The following is a 16,964-nucleotide window of genomic DNA, read 5'->3' as shown; positions in this document are numbered from 1 at the left end:
GATACAAGAAAGAAGACAACTGTAGCTTGACAAAGGGAAATCCTGACAGATATTTGTTATCTTTTAGTTAATCGTTTGATACAGAATTCCTGTCTGTAAAGCAAATCCCCATGGTGTAGTTGATCCTTCATGTAGAGGCTCTCTAACTGCTGTGCTGCCCTGGATTATCACTGTGAAAAAAGAAATAAAATTGCCAGGAAACAGCACAAAAAGGCAAACTCCTGCAAAACCCTTCAGGACCCTGGACTAAACAATTCAGTGTTTTTCCTGCGAGATTTCTTTAGGAGTGCCTGTCTGCGCTCCTTTAAAGGCTGTGGGCTTGAGTTAGGATCATGATTTTGGGAGTACTTAGCTATAAGAGAGTTTTGAGTTGTGCTTGCTTTTGTGTTGTAAATGTTTGGGGTTTTTTTGCAGAGAGAAAAACTTATTTGTTGATGTAACAAAGAATTCTGCTAAGGCTGGAACTTTCTAAGATGATGAATTTTAAATTTGGTTTCCCTTCTTTCTCATCTTGACATTGTATTTGAAATGACTTTGAGGTTTTTTTCTTAGCAAATAACAAATTATCCTTGTGACTCTGTAATTAACTACACCTTCCCCTCCCCTCCTTTTATGGAGTTTCTTTTCCAGCAGCACAGCTGTGCCAGGGCAGTGCTAGATGGTGGTGCTGTTCTGCTGCTCAGCAGGTGCTAGGCTGTTCTTGCTGTTCCTCCTCTGCAGTGCCAGCTCTATGTCCAGCTCTCTCAGCTGCTTCAGGAAGCCCCGGTTGGGCATGATGCAGCGGTGCCTTGCCACCTGCTCAATGGCATCCACCACTGTCATGTTCTTGTGGATCATCAGGTAAGCCAGGACCAGCGTGGCGGAGCGGCTGCGGCCCATGGCGCAGTGAACCAGCACCTTGCCTGTGGAAACAGAGGGACACGTCACAGCTGGCACGGGGGGATCTTTTCCTCTTGGCAGTGAAGGTTTCTGTAGTGCCCCTGCGCTATTTGGTGTTTGACTACCCTCACCAGCACTCAATAAGCCTCTCTTACAGCCTTGTGTAAAAAATCTTACAGCTGAACACCATCTACAGTAGGGATGATCCATTTAATTCTGTAGGGGGATAGAATATAAGAAAATAAAAATAGTGTAGAAAGTAATCTTACCCCTAAGGAGTTGCAGCTGGGCCAATCATCAAAGATTAGGAGCAGGCCTGACTTTAACAGGCCACAGCTGTAACCAATGAGAAGAAGAGTGCTATAAAAGAGTGGGTTGGCTGGTTGAGAGGGGAACTGGAGTCAATTGGCTGCTTTGTGAAGAAGAAGGAGTTAGTGCTCTGAGGAACTGTCCACGAGAAAACACCAAGAAGGTATGAAACTTTTGTGATAGGAGACAACCTATGGAATGTATGGAACCCCTGCAATAAGATGACAACATAATTCTACACTAAATATCTTTTTATTTGTGGACAAAACTTGCAGAGAAGGCCTGGGGACTGCATTAAGTATCATAGCAAGCTCTGCTGCAGCCTTGACTTACATGCCTCACAAACTGTTGTTTGCAATTCTGTGTTTGGGAATAATAACCAAAGCACAAGGGTGTGGGAGAGTTTGGTGTGCTCTCATGCTGTCCCTTCCATGAGAATAAATGGAATGCATGGGGAGTGCCTTTCCCAGTTCTATTAACTAGACACAAAAAGTAACCAAATTTGATTTTGGTTTTTTGTTGGGGCAGTAATGTCCTTTGGGATCTAGATCACATCACTTTATGCCAATTTTTGAGGGCAGAGGATAAAAAAGGCCACAGGCATATAACCAGGTGGTGGAAAGAAATCAGTTCTTACACCATAGAAAAGCTTCTGTAGAAATTTCTGGCTAGCACCCTGTTGTGTTGAATGCAAGTAATGTTTCACCACCACCATCATCTGAATGTTCTAATGCAATCATCTCCTTGCAGTAGGAGCCTGTCTCATACCCTGTGAGTGCAGTCTGTGCCAATAGTTTTCACCTCCAAATAAACATGCTACAGTTTAACTCTGTGACACTGCTTGGCTTAGCTTGGGACTTCCAGAGGCAGAAAGTCATTGGCTTTGGATAGTAACAAGGTTATAAGTCTTGTGGAGCCTTCCCTGTTAGCAGTATCTGGGGGAGGTGGAGGAAGAGAACAGTAAGTGGGTTCAGGTCTGATTGACAGGTTTTGAAACACTTCAAAAGATTTCCAAAAATGATTCAAAGCCCTTGAAGGGGTCTCGCAAAAGGTTGAACTGCTGAAGGAAGTAGATTTGGAGCACACTCTCTAACACCCTGCTAAGCAGAATTGCCACAGGAGAAAAAAATAAAAACTGTGCTATCAGGGCCAATAATAGTTTATCTCTGTCAGCTATGCCTAGTGAGAAGTGCTGGGTGCAAAGCCATGACTCCTGCAGATTAACTCCTTTGCTTCCAGGCACAAGAAGATGCCTTGGCACAAGCAGCATTGCTGTGTAATGGATGCATCAAGAACTGCCAGCACTAAAGGATTAATGGTTACAGTCTGCATCCTAATCCCAGCAGATAGTCTTTGAGGCATCTTGGCGAAGTTCCAGTCCTTCTGATAACTAAAAGTGCCTCTTCCTCTCCTGGAAAATGATAATCCATTCTATTATTACTGCAAATATTTGAAGTGGATGAAAAGACACATTTGTTTAGCCCTTCAGTGCTTCTCTTTAGAGCTTCCCACCTTGTAAATCTGTTGCTGTTGAGGTGATAAAATAGGTGATGGGATAAGGAGCGCTTTGCTTTGTGTGGGTGGCAAATGGAGGAGATCTAGGAGAAAATACAGTTTTGTATTGTGTTAACAAAGGCAAAAAATGGCTGTACAATCTTCTGAAATGTCCACTGGTTTGCAGAAAAGGAAGTCTGTCCATGGCTGTGTGTGAATAGTCAAGAGCCAACTGCCTGTTAGAGCAGGACACTGACACTCTTCTGCAGAGCCATGTCCCTTCTGTATTATTTTGTAGTCTCTTCCGTTCTAATATAAGGACCACTCAGAACCCTCATTCCCCAAAAGGGAGTTTGCTCTTGTGGTCTTGGATTCTGGCCACTTATATCTTCAAGGTGTGCCAGAATATGCAGCATCAGTGCACAGAGACAGAGGTCTGCTGAGTGGTGACAGATCTCTGAAATACTTTGTTCACTTGACTTGGGTTTGTGTTTCTTGAAAATTTGTCTAGATGCAGCACTACTTTTCCAGAATCATTTGGAGCTGTGAATGTTGAGGTCTTTGGTCAAAAGCCTCAGGTCTTTGTCATTTTCTCATATGTTTCTTCCCACTTTGTTTTCTTTTAAAATCTGTCTTTAGTGTATTTTCCCCAGACATTTTAACGTGAAGTGAAAATGCCATTCCCCTTTATTCTACATTTTGAGGAACTAAAATTTCAAGGGAATGAGTATTAAATCTGTATTTTAGTAGGAAACCTAAAAAATTCTTAAAATAATGTCTTCCTTTCATGTTACACAGGCCTCACTGATAAATATTTTAAGCTGTTCTATGGTATGAATTGCATGTTTTGGGAAAGCTTTCTGCCCAGCTGAATGACAGCATGCATAATTGGGACTCATTAAAGTTTGCCTCTAAATCTTACTCTTATAACTGTTCTTATGTCCATCAGCCCATGCCTAAACCTTATAAATACTGTTTGATCAGGGAGTTTCTTCATCATCATGAAGATTTTAAATGTTAAGTCAGAACTGGGACTGTTTTGACAGCATCCAAATTGCCAAGCTTTCTGGTCTGTTTCAGAGAGGGCCTTCTTCATTAGAATGACAATTTGTTTCAACAGCATTGACTATTGAGCATCTTCCCAGCAAAAATCATTATCTGAAGACATCTATTCAATGAATCTGAAGGTCATACCCCAGATACATCCAGGATGTCATCCAGCCAGAGTAAATTCATCAACACACAGCTGAGGGTTTTTCCTTTCTCCCCCTTTCCCCCTCTGCATTTGCTCAGTTCTAATACAAAGCAGCAAAGCAATGCAAAGCTGTTACTGATCAGAAGTATTTAGCACCACACACTGAAGTCCCATGTCATTACCACTGGAGACAGGTGCTTGGTTACTTCATGCAAAATCCTGTTTAGGAATCTGGATGCTCTTTGTCAGTCAGGAAGGTGCACACAAGTGCACCTTCATTGTCTGTTCATTTGGCACTTGAAATGCAGAACACCTTTCTGCCTTAGATGTGCGTTCACAAATAATACATTTATGTTGTTGGAGGAGAGCCCTAGGGTACCTCTAGTCTTTTCTTCCATAGGAGGCATCAGTCCACACTTTAGTCTAGCTTCTCAAGTCATTCTATTCTGTAAATGTGTATTGGAAAGTTATTGTCATGCTTTAAACCTCAGTGTCTTCCTGGGCCATGCACAGTGTCTTCACACGTGTCTGGCTGGGGTAAGAGGTGTACATACACACATTTTACTTTTCCTCCATGAGAAAGCGAAGAGCTTGCTCTTTTTCTTCATGAATGTTACAGTTGGTCTTCATCAGAAAAGATCCTAGCTAAGTTGTTTAAAAGCCATTTGAATGTGGCAGAAATGACTATAGCTACAGAAATCACTGCCATTTGTAGTATCTACTTGAGTGCAGATTTTTTTTTTTGTTTGTTTACCCAGTCATTCTTCAATTTGGTTTTGTGTTCCAGTGCTGGGCTGATGCTTGCTACTGTCTCAGGACTTCCTGGACTTTGATGTGGTTTTGAAACAAAAAGGTTAATATCCCTCCCATCTCATCTTTTCCTCCTACAATATTTATTGGGAAACAAGGCTTTTTTTCCTTGCCCTTGCTGCTTCCCTTGTGCTTGTTTCTTTACCTCAATGCAGCAGACTAAAGTCTTGTGAGAACAGGAGGGTGGTGGGAATGAGGAAGTCTGCATTTCTTATTCCAGCTACTCCAGTCTGACACTGACCTCTGGCCTCCAGCCATAGCTAGACATAGGTGTGTGCTAGTTATCCTCTCCTTTCCAAAGGCACTGCTTCAGACACACTTTTTTAAAATGCTGGGTATCTTTCTTCATAAGCAAGTAAGCTCCTGAAGCAGTTTCTCCTGCTATTAGGACTTTGATTTTTAAAACTGATCTGCTTTCAAGGTTTTCTCCTGAGCAAGGGAAGGGACTGTTGTGTGGACTGTACTTGTTGAAAGGGTAGAAGTGTAAAGACCTGGCTGGCTATTGGAAGCAAGTCAGGTAGTAACTGCCTGCAGCTGAGCTAGACAGCCAAGAACAGAAGCTGACACAAGGCTAGAAACTTGATATCTGACCCTCTGATATTAAGGTCTCTACAGGTCAGCAGGAAAGTTTTAAGTTTCTCAACTGGTTTCTGGTAAAATATCTTGCTGAGATTTTTTTTTAAAAGTATGTGAGGGGAAGGAGTAGGAGTAATATTGAAAGTCAGTGTGAGGCCTAGGCTGTAGAACTTGACATCAGTGTCAAGCTTTCTGATAGAACACTGCTGGAGATCAGCAAATAATGAATTGTAGTAATCAAGGTGAGAAATTACAAACACTTTAATGAAATGTTTCTAGTTTACTGCTGTCAGAGCTGTATCAGTTCCCTGCTGCTTGGAAGATGGCAGAGAAATAAATGTTACAGGTTGGGGTAGATCTGATGGTCAAGTAGGAGGGGTGGTTTCTATATTTATCGAGAGAATCTAATGATGCAGAGCATGAAGCTGTGGAATGATGGCATGGAATGTCTGAGACCACTTGTGTTCTACTCCCACCACTATGCAACTAATATTTATTAAACCTGTCTTGCTAGGGGCTAATTAGGAAAAGGAGGAAAAGACAGCATATTCATGGCACCTAGGCAATTTCCAGTTGTCCCACGTGTTTTTGAAGGAGTCAAATCAACAAAAAAAAAATCTCTGTCAGACAGGACCCTTTGATACAAGCTGTGATGAGAACTTTGACAAAAGTGCTTGGTAAGAGGCTCTTGGGGTGGTATTAGTGAGAAGGGTCCTAAATACATCACTGCCTTCTCTTAAACTCGTTCCCTACTACTAGTTGTATACACTATATTGGACTTGTTTCATTCCTGCAATGTAAAATGCCATGGAACTATGCTTTTAATTACTTGTGGTAAATATTATACTGGTTTGAACCATTTTCAGCACCCTCCTTACTTCTTTCATCCTGAAGTGCATTATCAATGAATTTGGAAGCTGAATAGAAGAACTGGCTGAGGTTGAAGGTGGGGAGATCATCAGCCTCCACGCCGTGGTACTGCAGGGCCATGCTGCTGTAGTACTGCGCCCCCGTGTCCACGTTGCGCTGCCCGTGGGCCGCGTTCAGGATGTGCGTGAACCCCGCCTTCTCCAGGCTGTAGCGATCCAGAGCCGTTTTCCTGGGAAAACAAGAGCTGCCATGTAACTCAACAACCCTCTTCAAGGCTAGAAAAAAAAATTAAGAAAGCCTCTGATTTGGTATGTTCTGAATGCTAGTGAAACTGATAATGCTTTAACAATGCATAATTTACCATTTTAAGGATCTTAAGATATTGTCATTCTGTTTGAAGCTGTCATTCTTTTGGAGTTCCTAATTATCTCCCCCAGGTCCTTAGAGCGTGTTTAATATGGATTTATTTTCCCGTTACCTGTGCACATAGGCAGTACTGGCTTCTATCCATCTTGTACAAGAAGAAACTTGGGGTACAGAAAGAAATAGAAGGAATTATCTGAAGTCAGAAAAGGAAAATCAGTGGCAGAACTTGAAATAGGACCCATGAATGCTGTTTTCCCCTTCCGTCCTATCAAATGATATTGTAGATGTAATAAGAGTCAGTAATATGTGAGTAGTAAAATTGTCTGGGATTCAAAAAGAAACTATTCTTCCCTAAAAGAAGTTACTGAGTTCTTCTCAATTTCTATAAAAAATAAATACAATTTTAAAATCCCATCCCTATGTGAATATAACTTCCTATCACAACTCCATTTTACTGTCTTGTTTGGTCAAACCAGAGGTCTAAAGCAAAAAGAATTATATAAGGAAATTTTATATTAGCCTTCAGAGGAAGCTGGAATTAATGTATTTAGCCAAAGGTACTCCTTTGTTCTTGTCCTCTCTTCCCTTGGACAAGGGAAGTCACAGAAGAGAGGAAAGCTTAGATTTGTATGTTCAATACCCACTGTAGGTGCTTGCTTTAGGATAAAATTCCTTAAAAATGCAAAGTTCATGGCCAGGCATGTAAAAACTTTTTTTCTTCCATTACAGAAAGCTTTTAGTTCGGGAAAATTTTGTTCTGAAAAAGCTGTCAGGTTTCATTAGTGCCTAGGAAAACTACAAAGATTTTACAAAAACAAAAAATGGCATAACCCTTATTCTGTTAATATATTTTCACATAACCACTGCATGATTTAAAAAAGCTTTTTCCAAACAAAAGTACCTCTCTCCATGAATGTTTCCTGAACGCTTCCATGTGTAAATGTAGCTGCTGTCACACAGGACATTGTGGTGGGCTACCTGCTGTGTTTCATAATTCTAGTGGTGACAGCCCACAATAGCCTGAAGTTGACTGCCTTTCCAAGCTCTAAGTCAAAACCTCCTCTGAGCAGTCAAGGACCTAATGATTAGAGCACTTAACTGGGATATGGATACTGAAGGTTTTACCTATGCTTGCTCTTACTTAAATTAAGCCCATGATCATTGGCTGCTCTGAGTAAATATTGCCCTGCAGAAATTCCTTTCTGGTCAGGAATGATAATGTCTTGACGGTACTGGTAGTCTTGCCATGAAATAATGCCACACATCCCCTATACGATCATGTAAATGTCAAATAAAAGCTGCTCTTAGTGTGGTGATGCCTACCTAATAAGTTTTGTAGACCCTGGAGCACTGCTAATGGTGTAAGTTGCCACTTTCACCTAATGTTAAATATTGCCTACTCCTTCCCTTTGTATTCCTATAGTAGTGATTGACTGAGGAAGACTTTCTTCTCCCTCCTTTTAGGAGGTTTTGTGCCTTAGGATTCCCTGTATGTAAATATTGCCAGCAAAGACACTTCAGTTCTATACTGAAAGGATGGAGAGTACTTAAAATAAAGCAGGTTAAATGTCCTGGCTGAAGTGGTGCAGTGAATAACTACTGCTCTTCATTTTGATGTCCTTGAGGTGAGCTAGTTCCTGCTTTCAAATTAAGCCTTTGTTTTACCTCCCTGATGCTGGAATAGAGAAAAGGTGATTTTCATTGATCAGACTTGGCCCAAAGCACCTATCCTACAAACCATGTAAGACTGAGGGCTTCAGGTCAGAGACCCATGGAGAACCCTTGCAAGTGGAGATCTACATGCTGAGTAGGAAGCAGGACTGCAGAGTAGTTAGAGTCAGTAGAAAACCAAAGTTTTTGATGGACTGTACATACTATCACACTTTGGCTTCTGCAAGCACTGCTCAGGCTAATAAATAGCAGTAGAATTAAATTATGAAGTTGTTCTGAGCAAGGACAATGTCAAACAATAGGTGACAGTCATTAACATTTGACACTTGTTTTTATATGAAATCAAATTTTCCTGTTTCCTTGATTGTTGATTGCCTTTTGACACAGTGGATGCCACTAATGCATTTTTCTGACAGTCACACAGTCTTGTTCTGTTTTCTACAACCTGATTTTGCAATGTTGGGTGGCTTCAGTTTTCCAGTAGGTATTCAGAAAGAAGGGATACTGTCTTTCAGTAACTTGCATAAGCAGTCAGCTCAGCCTGGCCAAACTCCTCTGAACTTCCCCTTCCATCTCCCGGTCTTGCCTGTAGCTGCATTCTGTGAATTGGAGGCTCAGGATGGAATTATTTTTATTTAATCAATTTAACCATTTTGCACCACAAATGCATTAGCAGTTGTTTTGCCCTTGATCTGTGGGAGGTTGGGAATATGCACATTGTTACTCTGTTTGCTACGTTTGTTTCCCAGCTTGGGATGGAAATGGGTTCAGAAGCAGCAACGTATCAGCCTTGAATGGTGTTGCAAAAACTCATTATAAATGCTCAGATATAACTATATAATCTTCTGTGAAATAACTTGTTTTAAAACAGCAAATTACACGTGTACCAAGGAATTTATGCTCTGTTTTCCTCAATGCTTGGGTTAGTCTGACTTTAAAATGTTATCTGCTTTCTAATTATGCTTGATATGCAGACCGATTTGGCAATAGCCTTTGGACTGAATAGAACCTTACCCAATGGAATTGTTCTCTTTATTATACTGATACATATTTTCTTTTTTCTACTGACATTGCTAATCTGAAAAACTTCCAGAAAATGAGTGCTCAGTGCTGAGCACTCAAATCTGTTAAGTTCTCCACATTTTCACTGGAATAGCTATCGCTCAAACTGTGTGTAGGTGTTGTAGAACCTGTTAGTGGAAGCAAGACCTAAAATACCTGCCCTAAGTGGAGCAGGGTCAGTACAGGTCCTGTGGCCACGTGGCTTTTACATCTGTAGGCCAAGCTGGTGCACACAGCCCGTAAAGAGGGTGTCAGGCACCTTTCTTACAGCAGATACCCTGGACACTTTTATCTATGGAAAGCTTTTCCTAAGGTTTCTAATATTGTTGTGTGGAGATATGAAGAAACAGTTGTGTAATAGAAAATAGGGTTCACTGGACTGCAAGAGGTGCTTGCCTTGGGCTTTAGAATCTGCATCTTGTGAAGAAAGCTGAAGTGACACTTAGTCTTTTTCAAGAGCAAGAGTGCTTGGTTTCTAATATGGAGATTAGAAAGTACTTTATCTCCTTCCTCTTTCTCTCTATCCCCCCAGTCTTATACTTGATATTTATATTTTCATAAGAGATTTCATTACTGTTCTTTGAAAAATTTTCCTCTTTTTTTCCTTGTAAAATCTTTCCCCAAAATCTAGGCCAAGAGCCCAGCTAGACCACCACTTGTCATATTGGCTCAGGTTTATCTGCTTTTTACCTCCTGTCAGCCAGTACTTTGTACTTTGGTCATAAATGTGGCAAGGCAGAGAAGGCCTGTGCTGAGACTGACACTGCCATAGTTAAACTTGGGGTCACACTGGGTTTGCAGCAGCTTGGTGGCCACTTAGCAGAGCAAGAAACAGCCTGGTAAGGCCCCACATGTGGGACCTGCATGCTTGCAAGCAGAAATGTTACTGTGCCCCTCAACATGTTTGCCTGGACTGCCCATAGCCAGCAGTGAGCTCTGCCTTTGTGGGAAGGACTGGGCTGCTCTCCACCCTCAGCTGAGTCTGCAGTGTCAAAGCTGTTGTGAAAGCACCCCTCTGTACACTGTAACCAGAGCCTGTGAGGTTTGCTGTGTTTCATCATGCATGATACTTCTGATTACACCCCAAGGAGAGGGGAATGCTCTTGGCCTTGCTTGCAGTTTTTACTATGCCTGAGGTATCAATATTGTAAAGGAAAGAGAGAAATAAATCAGGCATAAATATCTGTGAATATCTGATTGGTTGAGGTTACTAATAGCATAGGATTGTTCAGGGCTATATGAATCATTGCCTTATTGGAGAATTTATGACTCCATTTCTAAATCAATTTTGACTAGAAAAGGCATTGGGGTTTTTTCCTTGCCATTTGCTCACTATCGGATTATAATAGTCAAGCTAACAACATTCTTCTTTTCCCATCTTTGGGTGCTGCTGTTTCCTATTAAATTGTGATTAATACTTCCACTTTTGTGATTATGGTTGAATTTTAAGTAGCCATTGTAAAGAGGAGTTTGCTACAAATGCCAGTGTAGGTGAAGCTGAGAGCACTTGGCTACTCTACCAATTGTTTTCATTTTGTATATCTCCACCATCTGTGCTATTAGCACTTGATTTCTTTTTACATGGTGCAGCTGTGGTCTCCAGTGTCTGCCTTGAATGTGTTCCCATGCAAGGAAGGTGAAATGTGGCACTGGGAGATAACAATGAAAATTTCAATGTAATTCAGTTTAGTAAGAGATGACCTGTGCTGATTAGTCCCATGTTAAAGCTCATCAGCTCTTCAGTTCAGAGCACATAAACTTATGCTAAAAGTTAAGTATACCCAGAAGTCCTTTTCTCTATGTTAAGCAAAAGCTCAGTGCTTTGCTGAATCTGACCCTGCATTTACTGTAGGGCAGATGGACTCATAAACATGTTTTTAAAGTTCTGAGGCAAGGGGGAGTACTTTGATGTGGGAATCCCACCTCAATGGTGAAAACTGGAGATAAAATCACTTTCACATATGGATATATGGATACTAACAGACTCACCAAAAGGGGAAACTGACCCAGACAAAAGTGTCATCCATTTTCAGATGGTTCCCAAAAGACTGTTTGCCTCTCTTGGGTTGTGCAAGGGCAAGTAGAGGGCTTGTCTGAGACTTTAACTGTGCCTGCTGTCAGTTTTAAGGCTAAGTTTCATAGGATCAATAGCAAGTGCTGCGGCAAACTCTGTGTTCTTCTGGAAGAAACAATGTGTAAGTAGTTACAACATGAAAAAGAATGCTTTCTTTCAGGTTGCTGTCTCCACTGTACCAAATCCCCTTTCTCTTTTCAAAAATACTGTCATAACAAGCTTTAGTCCCAGCTGCTTTTGTTATAAAGTTGCCCAAATCAATGGAACTGGAAAAGAGGGGAAAAGAACTTGCAGGCACTGCAGCCTGCCCCTTCACACTTAGTATTAAGTATACTGAAAGCAGCTAAGAAAGGGAAGATATGTGGCTCATGAGGAAAACATAAATACACCTAAAGGAAGGAAGTAGTCCTCCAAAATACCTCAGGAGGGTGTGGGCAGAGCAACTCCCTCCCCAGGTAAGTTAGCACCTTACAGCTGGTACTGCTCAACCAGATGACTGGTGTGCTTATCAACTTTAAGCCAAGTCTCTTAAACTTCATGCAAAAGTTGTGCAATGCAAACATGTTTCAGTATAGACTGTTAAAGCCACAGATTGACGTGACCCAGATTGACAAAACACCGGGAAATCTGAGGCAACATGTTACTAGTAGAGGAGTCGCCTCTCTCGAACTTTTCCATTTTCTTAAGCGCTAAAGGAAAGCTCGATGCAGGATGATAATTTACCAGATGGTCAGTGTCAGAAAGAAGCTTGCTGAATATAGGCAATATTGACACTTTCTTAAGAAAATCTGGCAGTTCTCCCTCCTGAGGAGAGATGTTGAGAATTTCCAATAATACTGACCCAATTTTCCTTGGTAACTCTAGCACGGAAGGAGTCTGGAGATAGTGTAGTATTGTATCCCCTTTTCCTTCTGAGGTGTTGCTCCATTTCTCTGGGTACCTCCTGCTCAGTGTGAATTAAAAGAATTTTTAGGTACCACTGAAAACAGTGAGTGGGATCATCAGAATATGGGATAGAAAAGATTTAGTATTTGATTTTCCTCTAGCCCAAAATGGTGGATGTAGTTTTGTAAGTGATACAACCTAGACAGAGGAAATAGCTCTTTGCTTTCTGTACAGCAAAGGCACCAAGCACTCATGCTGTGGTCAGTCAGTTCCTGGTCTTGACTTCAGTCACTCATCAAATGTTAGAAATCACTGATAGAGATGTTATACGGAGAAATGTTACTTGTCTCGGAAGCCACTGGAGCGTTGAGGTTTACCGTCCAGTGTTAAAGATCTGATTTTCTGGATTGTTAAACTGCTGTTACAATTGGCAGGTTCTCATTCTACCCAAGTTAAAACTATGTCCTCAAGAGTGTTGTTATAATCTAAATCTGTACTTGCTTCTATTTTTATATGATTAATACTGATGTAGATGCTAGGAGTTTGTAATGATAAATGGTGGGAGGGTAGCTGTTTTCTAGCCTGAGAGAGTCCCATCTGTTTTCCTCTAGGTTACTGTAAATTGTCTTTTTACTTGGTCACTTGGAAAAAGCCATGCTGTATTGCTTCTCTGCAAAAAGGTAAGAGGAGAGAATGAGTTTTAGTTATACATACATTTCATGTTTTGTTATTATCTTAATTATCATGCACTCCAAATTGTGGGTTTGGGTTACTCATCTTCCTTGCCTGCATGAGTTCTGAAGACCATGAGTCATGGCAAGGCACAGGCACAGACCATAGCTTTTGTGAATTGCAAGCTCAGTTCGGCTGCACACCCTGAAAATTATTTTTCATACTTAACTTGTAAAGAACTACATTTCAGAAGACTTCTTTTTTTTCTGGGAGTAGTTTGAGAACATGGCAAGACCTGAAATTGTGAGCAGACCTTAAATCCTAAGGAGATCTAGTACATGTTTAAGAGGAAAACAAATTGGGAGGCCTTTGTCTTCAGGTGAAGTATTCTTTGAACTTCAGAAATGTGGAAGCCTAAACATCATCTCAGGTAATAAAGCCATCACTGAAGAGCTGCAAGAAGAAACTACAAGATGAGTAACTGGCAGAGACTTTCCATGTGATCCCAGTGAACCAAGCAGGTTTGGGATTTGCCAGTAAAACTGCCTGTGCAAGCAACCAGGTGGCTAGTGAAACAAAGGAGAAAAACAAGGCTGCTTTCTATCCTTTTAGAGGACTTCTAAATATGAAGAGGATGCATGCTCTAATCCTGGTAGCAATTGACTCAAAATCTTGACCAAGTGTTTTATTCCTGTCGCTGGGCTGTGTCATACAAATTCCAGTATCTGGTCTTTAAAAGCCCTTGGAACTTGCTGGGGGAAAATTTCAATTGGAGCTGAACACAGCATGTTATATTTTGAGGCTTTGATTATTCTGGGTCTGACAGGCTCATAGAGATTTCATTGCCTCTGGGCAACATCTGCAGTGAAGCCTCATAACAAAAGGATGGAGTGGCCTCACAGGGCTCCTTGATAGCCTGGATTGCATTAGAAGGAAGATGTGGTTACGTAGTCAGGGTAATTAATTAGCATTTCCATAAGCAGTCACAAGTCCTGTTAACATTGTAAATGCAGGAGGCAAGAATGAAGCACAGATGTGAAGGCTCTGAAGATAAACTCTGCATGTATGTGTTCATTTGATTTTGTTGATTAGTTCCACCAAATTCTTTCAACATCAACCTTAATTTAGCTTGGCTAAAGATGCAAATGCACCCAACATCTGTTCATGGCTTGTGGCATCTCTTTGGCCACCAGTTCTAAAGCAAGATCTTAAAATAATACAAAAACTCTGCCACACTGAGGGGGTAAGCTGTTGGTCAGGAGTAAGATATGGAGGTGGCTGCAGGAAAGATATAAAGGTCCATGGACTTTGCCTATTTCAAAGCAAATTTCAGTTAGGGTAGTCAAAGCCTGCATCTTGCATGCAGGCTAGTTCTCAGATTTTCTGCCATGTCAAGTTTGCCTTTGCCTGGCTGACAATAGTAGTTCTCTTCTGGGGAGTCCCATTTTCTGATGAAGTTTTATTTCTGTCCCCCCCACCTGCTCCTTACTTGTTTTTCCTTCTCCATTGGTTTTCTCATGCTTTTGTCTTGTCATGGTGGGGAACTTGTTTTCCTTCAAAGCACCACTGGTTTTCCTCTTGACTTAAGACCAGTCCTCAGCAGAAACACACTACCCAGCGTGACAGGTTGTAGCTCTATGTGCCTCTTAAGAAGTTTGTATTTTTGTTCCTCTGGTTAGTTTGTATGAAGTGCCAGGTGTGTGATGTATTCAGAGTAACACCTTCTAGCTTTTACTAAATTACAAGGTGTAAGAAGCCTCTGCTACAGGAAGATTACAGTAAAGAGTCAGTGACTGCTGTCCTGGGCTGAGAGGCTCACTTCTTGTCTGGTCACATCCCTTTGCTCAGCAGGCACAGCTATAGCTTCATCACAGAGATTAGAGGAAAATTATTCTAACAGCTTCGTCCAGAATAATTCTGATGGTGATTCTAAACAATGAAGTAGGAAATAAATGTCAGAAGAGGCTGTTCTTTATGGTAAATCTTGAGTTAGACATATCTAACTGGAGGGGCAGGGCAGGATGTGGAGACAAAAACTCAATCCCCTTTTCTTCCTGAATCACTTGGACAGGCTGTTCCCATGGTTTAATTTTTTTATCCCACACAACACACACACGCACACACACACACACTCTCCCATCCCTGTCCCTAAAAGTGGGAGCCTTGGCTTGGTACAAGACCAGAACTCTTGTGTCTTTGTGTTGCCTCTGGCGCCACAGAAGTAATTGGTGGATGATATTAAGAGCCTTGTAACTTCAAAGCTGTATATCTTTCCTCTTTTATAAGCTGGCAACAGATGAATTTTAGGACCTTTTAAAAAATTATTGAGAACTTTGGAGCCACTGGGGCTCCTACTTGTGTCTTTCTGTGATGATGTGAAAGTATATGTCATGTTAGTGCAGGGTGTAGAGGAAAATGGGAATTGGACCAATAATGGCAAAGGGGTAAGAAAAGATCTCTTGCTCTGCTTAGGGCTTGGGCTGGGGGATTTTCTGATGGCATGTCTCCTGCTGCAGCAGTCTTCTCTGCTTCTTGGAATAGACTGCTTCTAGTTTAGTCCTGTGCTCGGCAGGACTAAGTCTGTTTTGTGGGTTTGGTTTTTTTCCAAATCACACTTGGTCAGATCAGTGAGACACATCTCTGTAGCTTTGCCTTCCTCAGAGTTCTGTTTGCTTTAATCTCTTGAGCAATTTGGAAATGCAGACTGTTCTATGTCCACAAGCACAGGCTTGGAAATGCAGAAATACTACTGCAGGGTGAGCTGTCTCTTCAGTCACTTTTCAAGAATTGCATTTTAGGCCTAAAGCAACCTAAGGTGTGGCAAACACATCCAGGCCATGCTGTAACAGTGGAACAACTTTCACTCAGAGATAAATAACAAATTGCTCCTTGAAACTAACAATTTAAAAATAGATCATGATGAGCTTCAACCTCTGCAGCCTACACTGGTGCCACAACCAGTGCTGTCACTCTGTCTTTAACAGCACCCAGCTGCACTTCCTCTGCTCTTTTCCTGAAGAAGCAGTAACAGCCAGGGCCATGCCAGGCTCTGACATCTGTCAGTGGTTTCAAACACTTTGCTCTGTCAGTGAGCTGTGTTTAGAAGGGCTTGGTCATGCCCTGTGTAGAGGAGATGTAGCAGGTACACTTAGCTGCTACACAGGGGGTACTGTGTACACTTACTCATCTCCTATGTAGAGGTTGGGCCAGACTTCATTGACGTGAGTGTACTGTGGGCAGCCCTTCCACAAGAGCCTCTCCAGTTCAAATGCCCCTGGGGTACAATAGTCCTCATCAGGATCTACTTTGACTGCTGTATATGCATTTTTCTTCCCAGCATTCCAGCTTCCTGATGACATCTTGTCCATGAAGTAGCGCTCTCAGGATGTGTGAGAAACTGGAATGCAACCAAAGCAGAACATTAACCCAAGGGAGCACAAAGCCAGTGACTCCTGCTCCAGCTGTGGCATCCTGGGAGCAGCACTGACCAGGTGGGATTGAGCATTGCTCGAGACAGATGTACCTGTTCTGTGGCAAACACAGACTTGTACCCGGATTTCTGCCTCCCCAGAGTGAGGTGAGGAATATGTTGTTGGATGAGCTCACCAGCAAAGGAAACAAAACTCAAAGCTTTGTGATTATTCAAGTTCAGTCTCTGTCTGGATTTGTTTCATGAAAAATCCACTGGCAAGAATTTGGTAGGTCTAACAGCCTAGGGATCTAAACCACCAGAGGAACTGAGTGCAAATTTAAGTTGTTGGGGTTTTTTATCATTAATGAAGACGCTCCTAAAAGCTTATCCTTTGTGATTTTCGTAGGGAGAGGAAATGTGTCTGTTCAGGTAAATGTTGCATGTACTGTTGTATTCTCTTCTACTCTTTTTTTCCCAATGTTGCCAGCTGCAGAGTCCCTGTTTGCTGCATCTCCCTGTGGGCTCTGTTTTTATTTCTTCTTCTGGACTCTCTCAGAGCAGCAGTTGCTCATGTCTCATTCTCTTGAAGGGATAAACTGAACCTTGTGGTTCTGTAAGAGACTTGTAACAAGATGTGGAGTTGGGCTTGATCTTATGAAGTGTGCAAGTAGAGCCTGCCAAAAATCCAC

At 41.7% G+C, this 16,964-nt stretch overlaps 1 protein-coding gene across 1 annotated transcript; it reads right to left on the bottom strand.

Moving 5' to 3' along the window:
- Positions 1 to 246: 246 nt before the first annotated feature.
- Positions 247 to 16,231, bottom strand: DUPD1 (dual specificity phosphatase and pro isomerase domain containing 1). Its single transcript, XM_030951078.1, has 3 exons — positions 16,047 to 16,231; positions 6,142 to 6,362; positions 247 to 902 (listed from the first exon to the last, which is right to left on the bottom strand). Exons 1-3 carry the CDS (start codon positions 16,229 to 16,231, stop codon positions 655 to 657), a joined length of 654 nt encoding a protein of 217 aa, XP_030806938.1. The 3' UTR covers positions 247 to 654.
- Positions 16,232 to 16,964: the final 733 nt, after the last annotated feature.

The sequence above is a fragment of the Camarhynchus parvulus genome, chromosome 6 (genome assembly GCF_901933205.1).
Source record: "Camarhynchus parvulus chromosome 6, STF_HiC, whole genome shotgun sequence".
In the NCBI taxonomy this organism is placed as follows: domain Eukaryota; kingdom Metazoa; phylum Chordata; class Aves; order Passeriformes; family Thraupidae; genus Camarhynchus; species Camarhynchus parvulus.
This window is presented reverse-complemented; position numbering and strand designations above follow the sequence as displayed.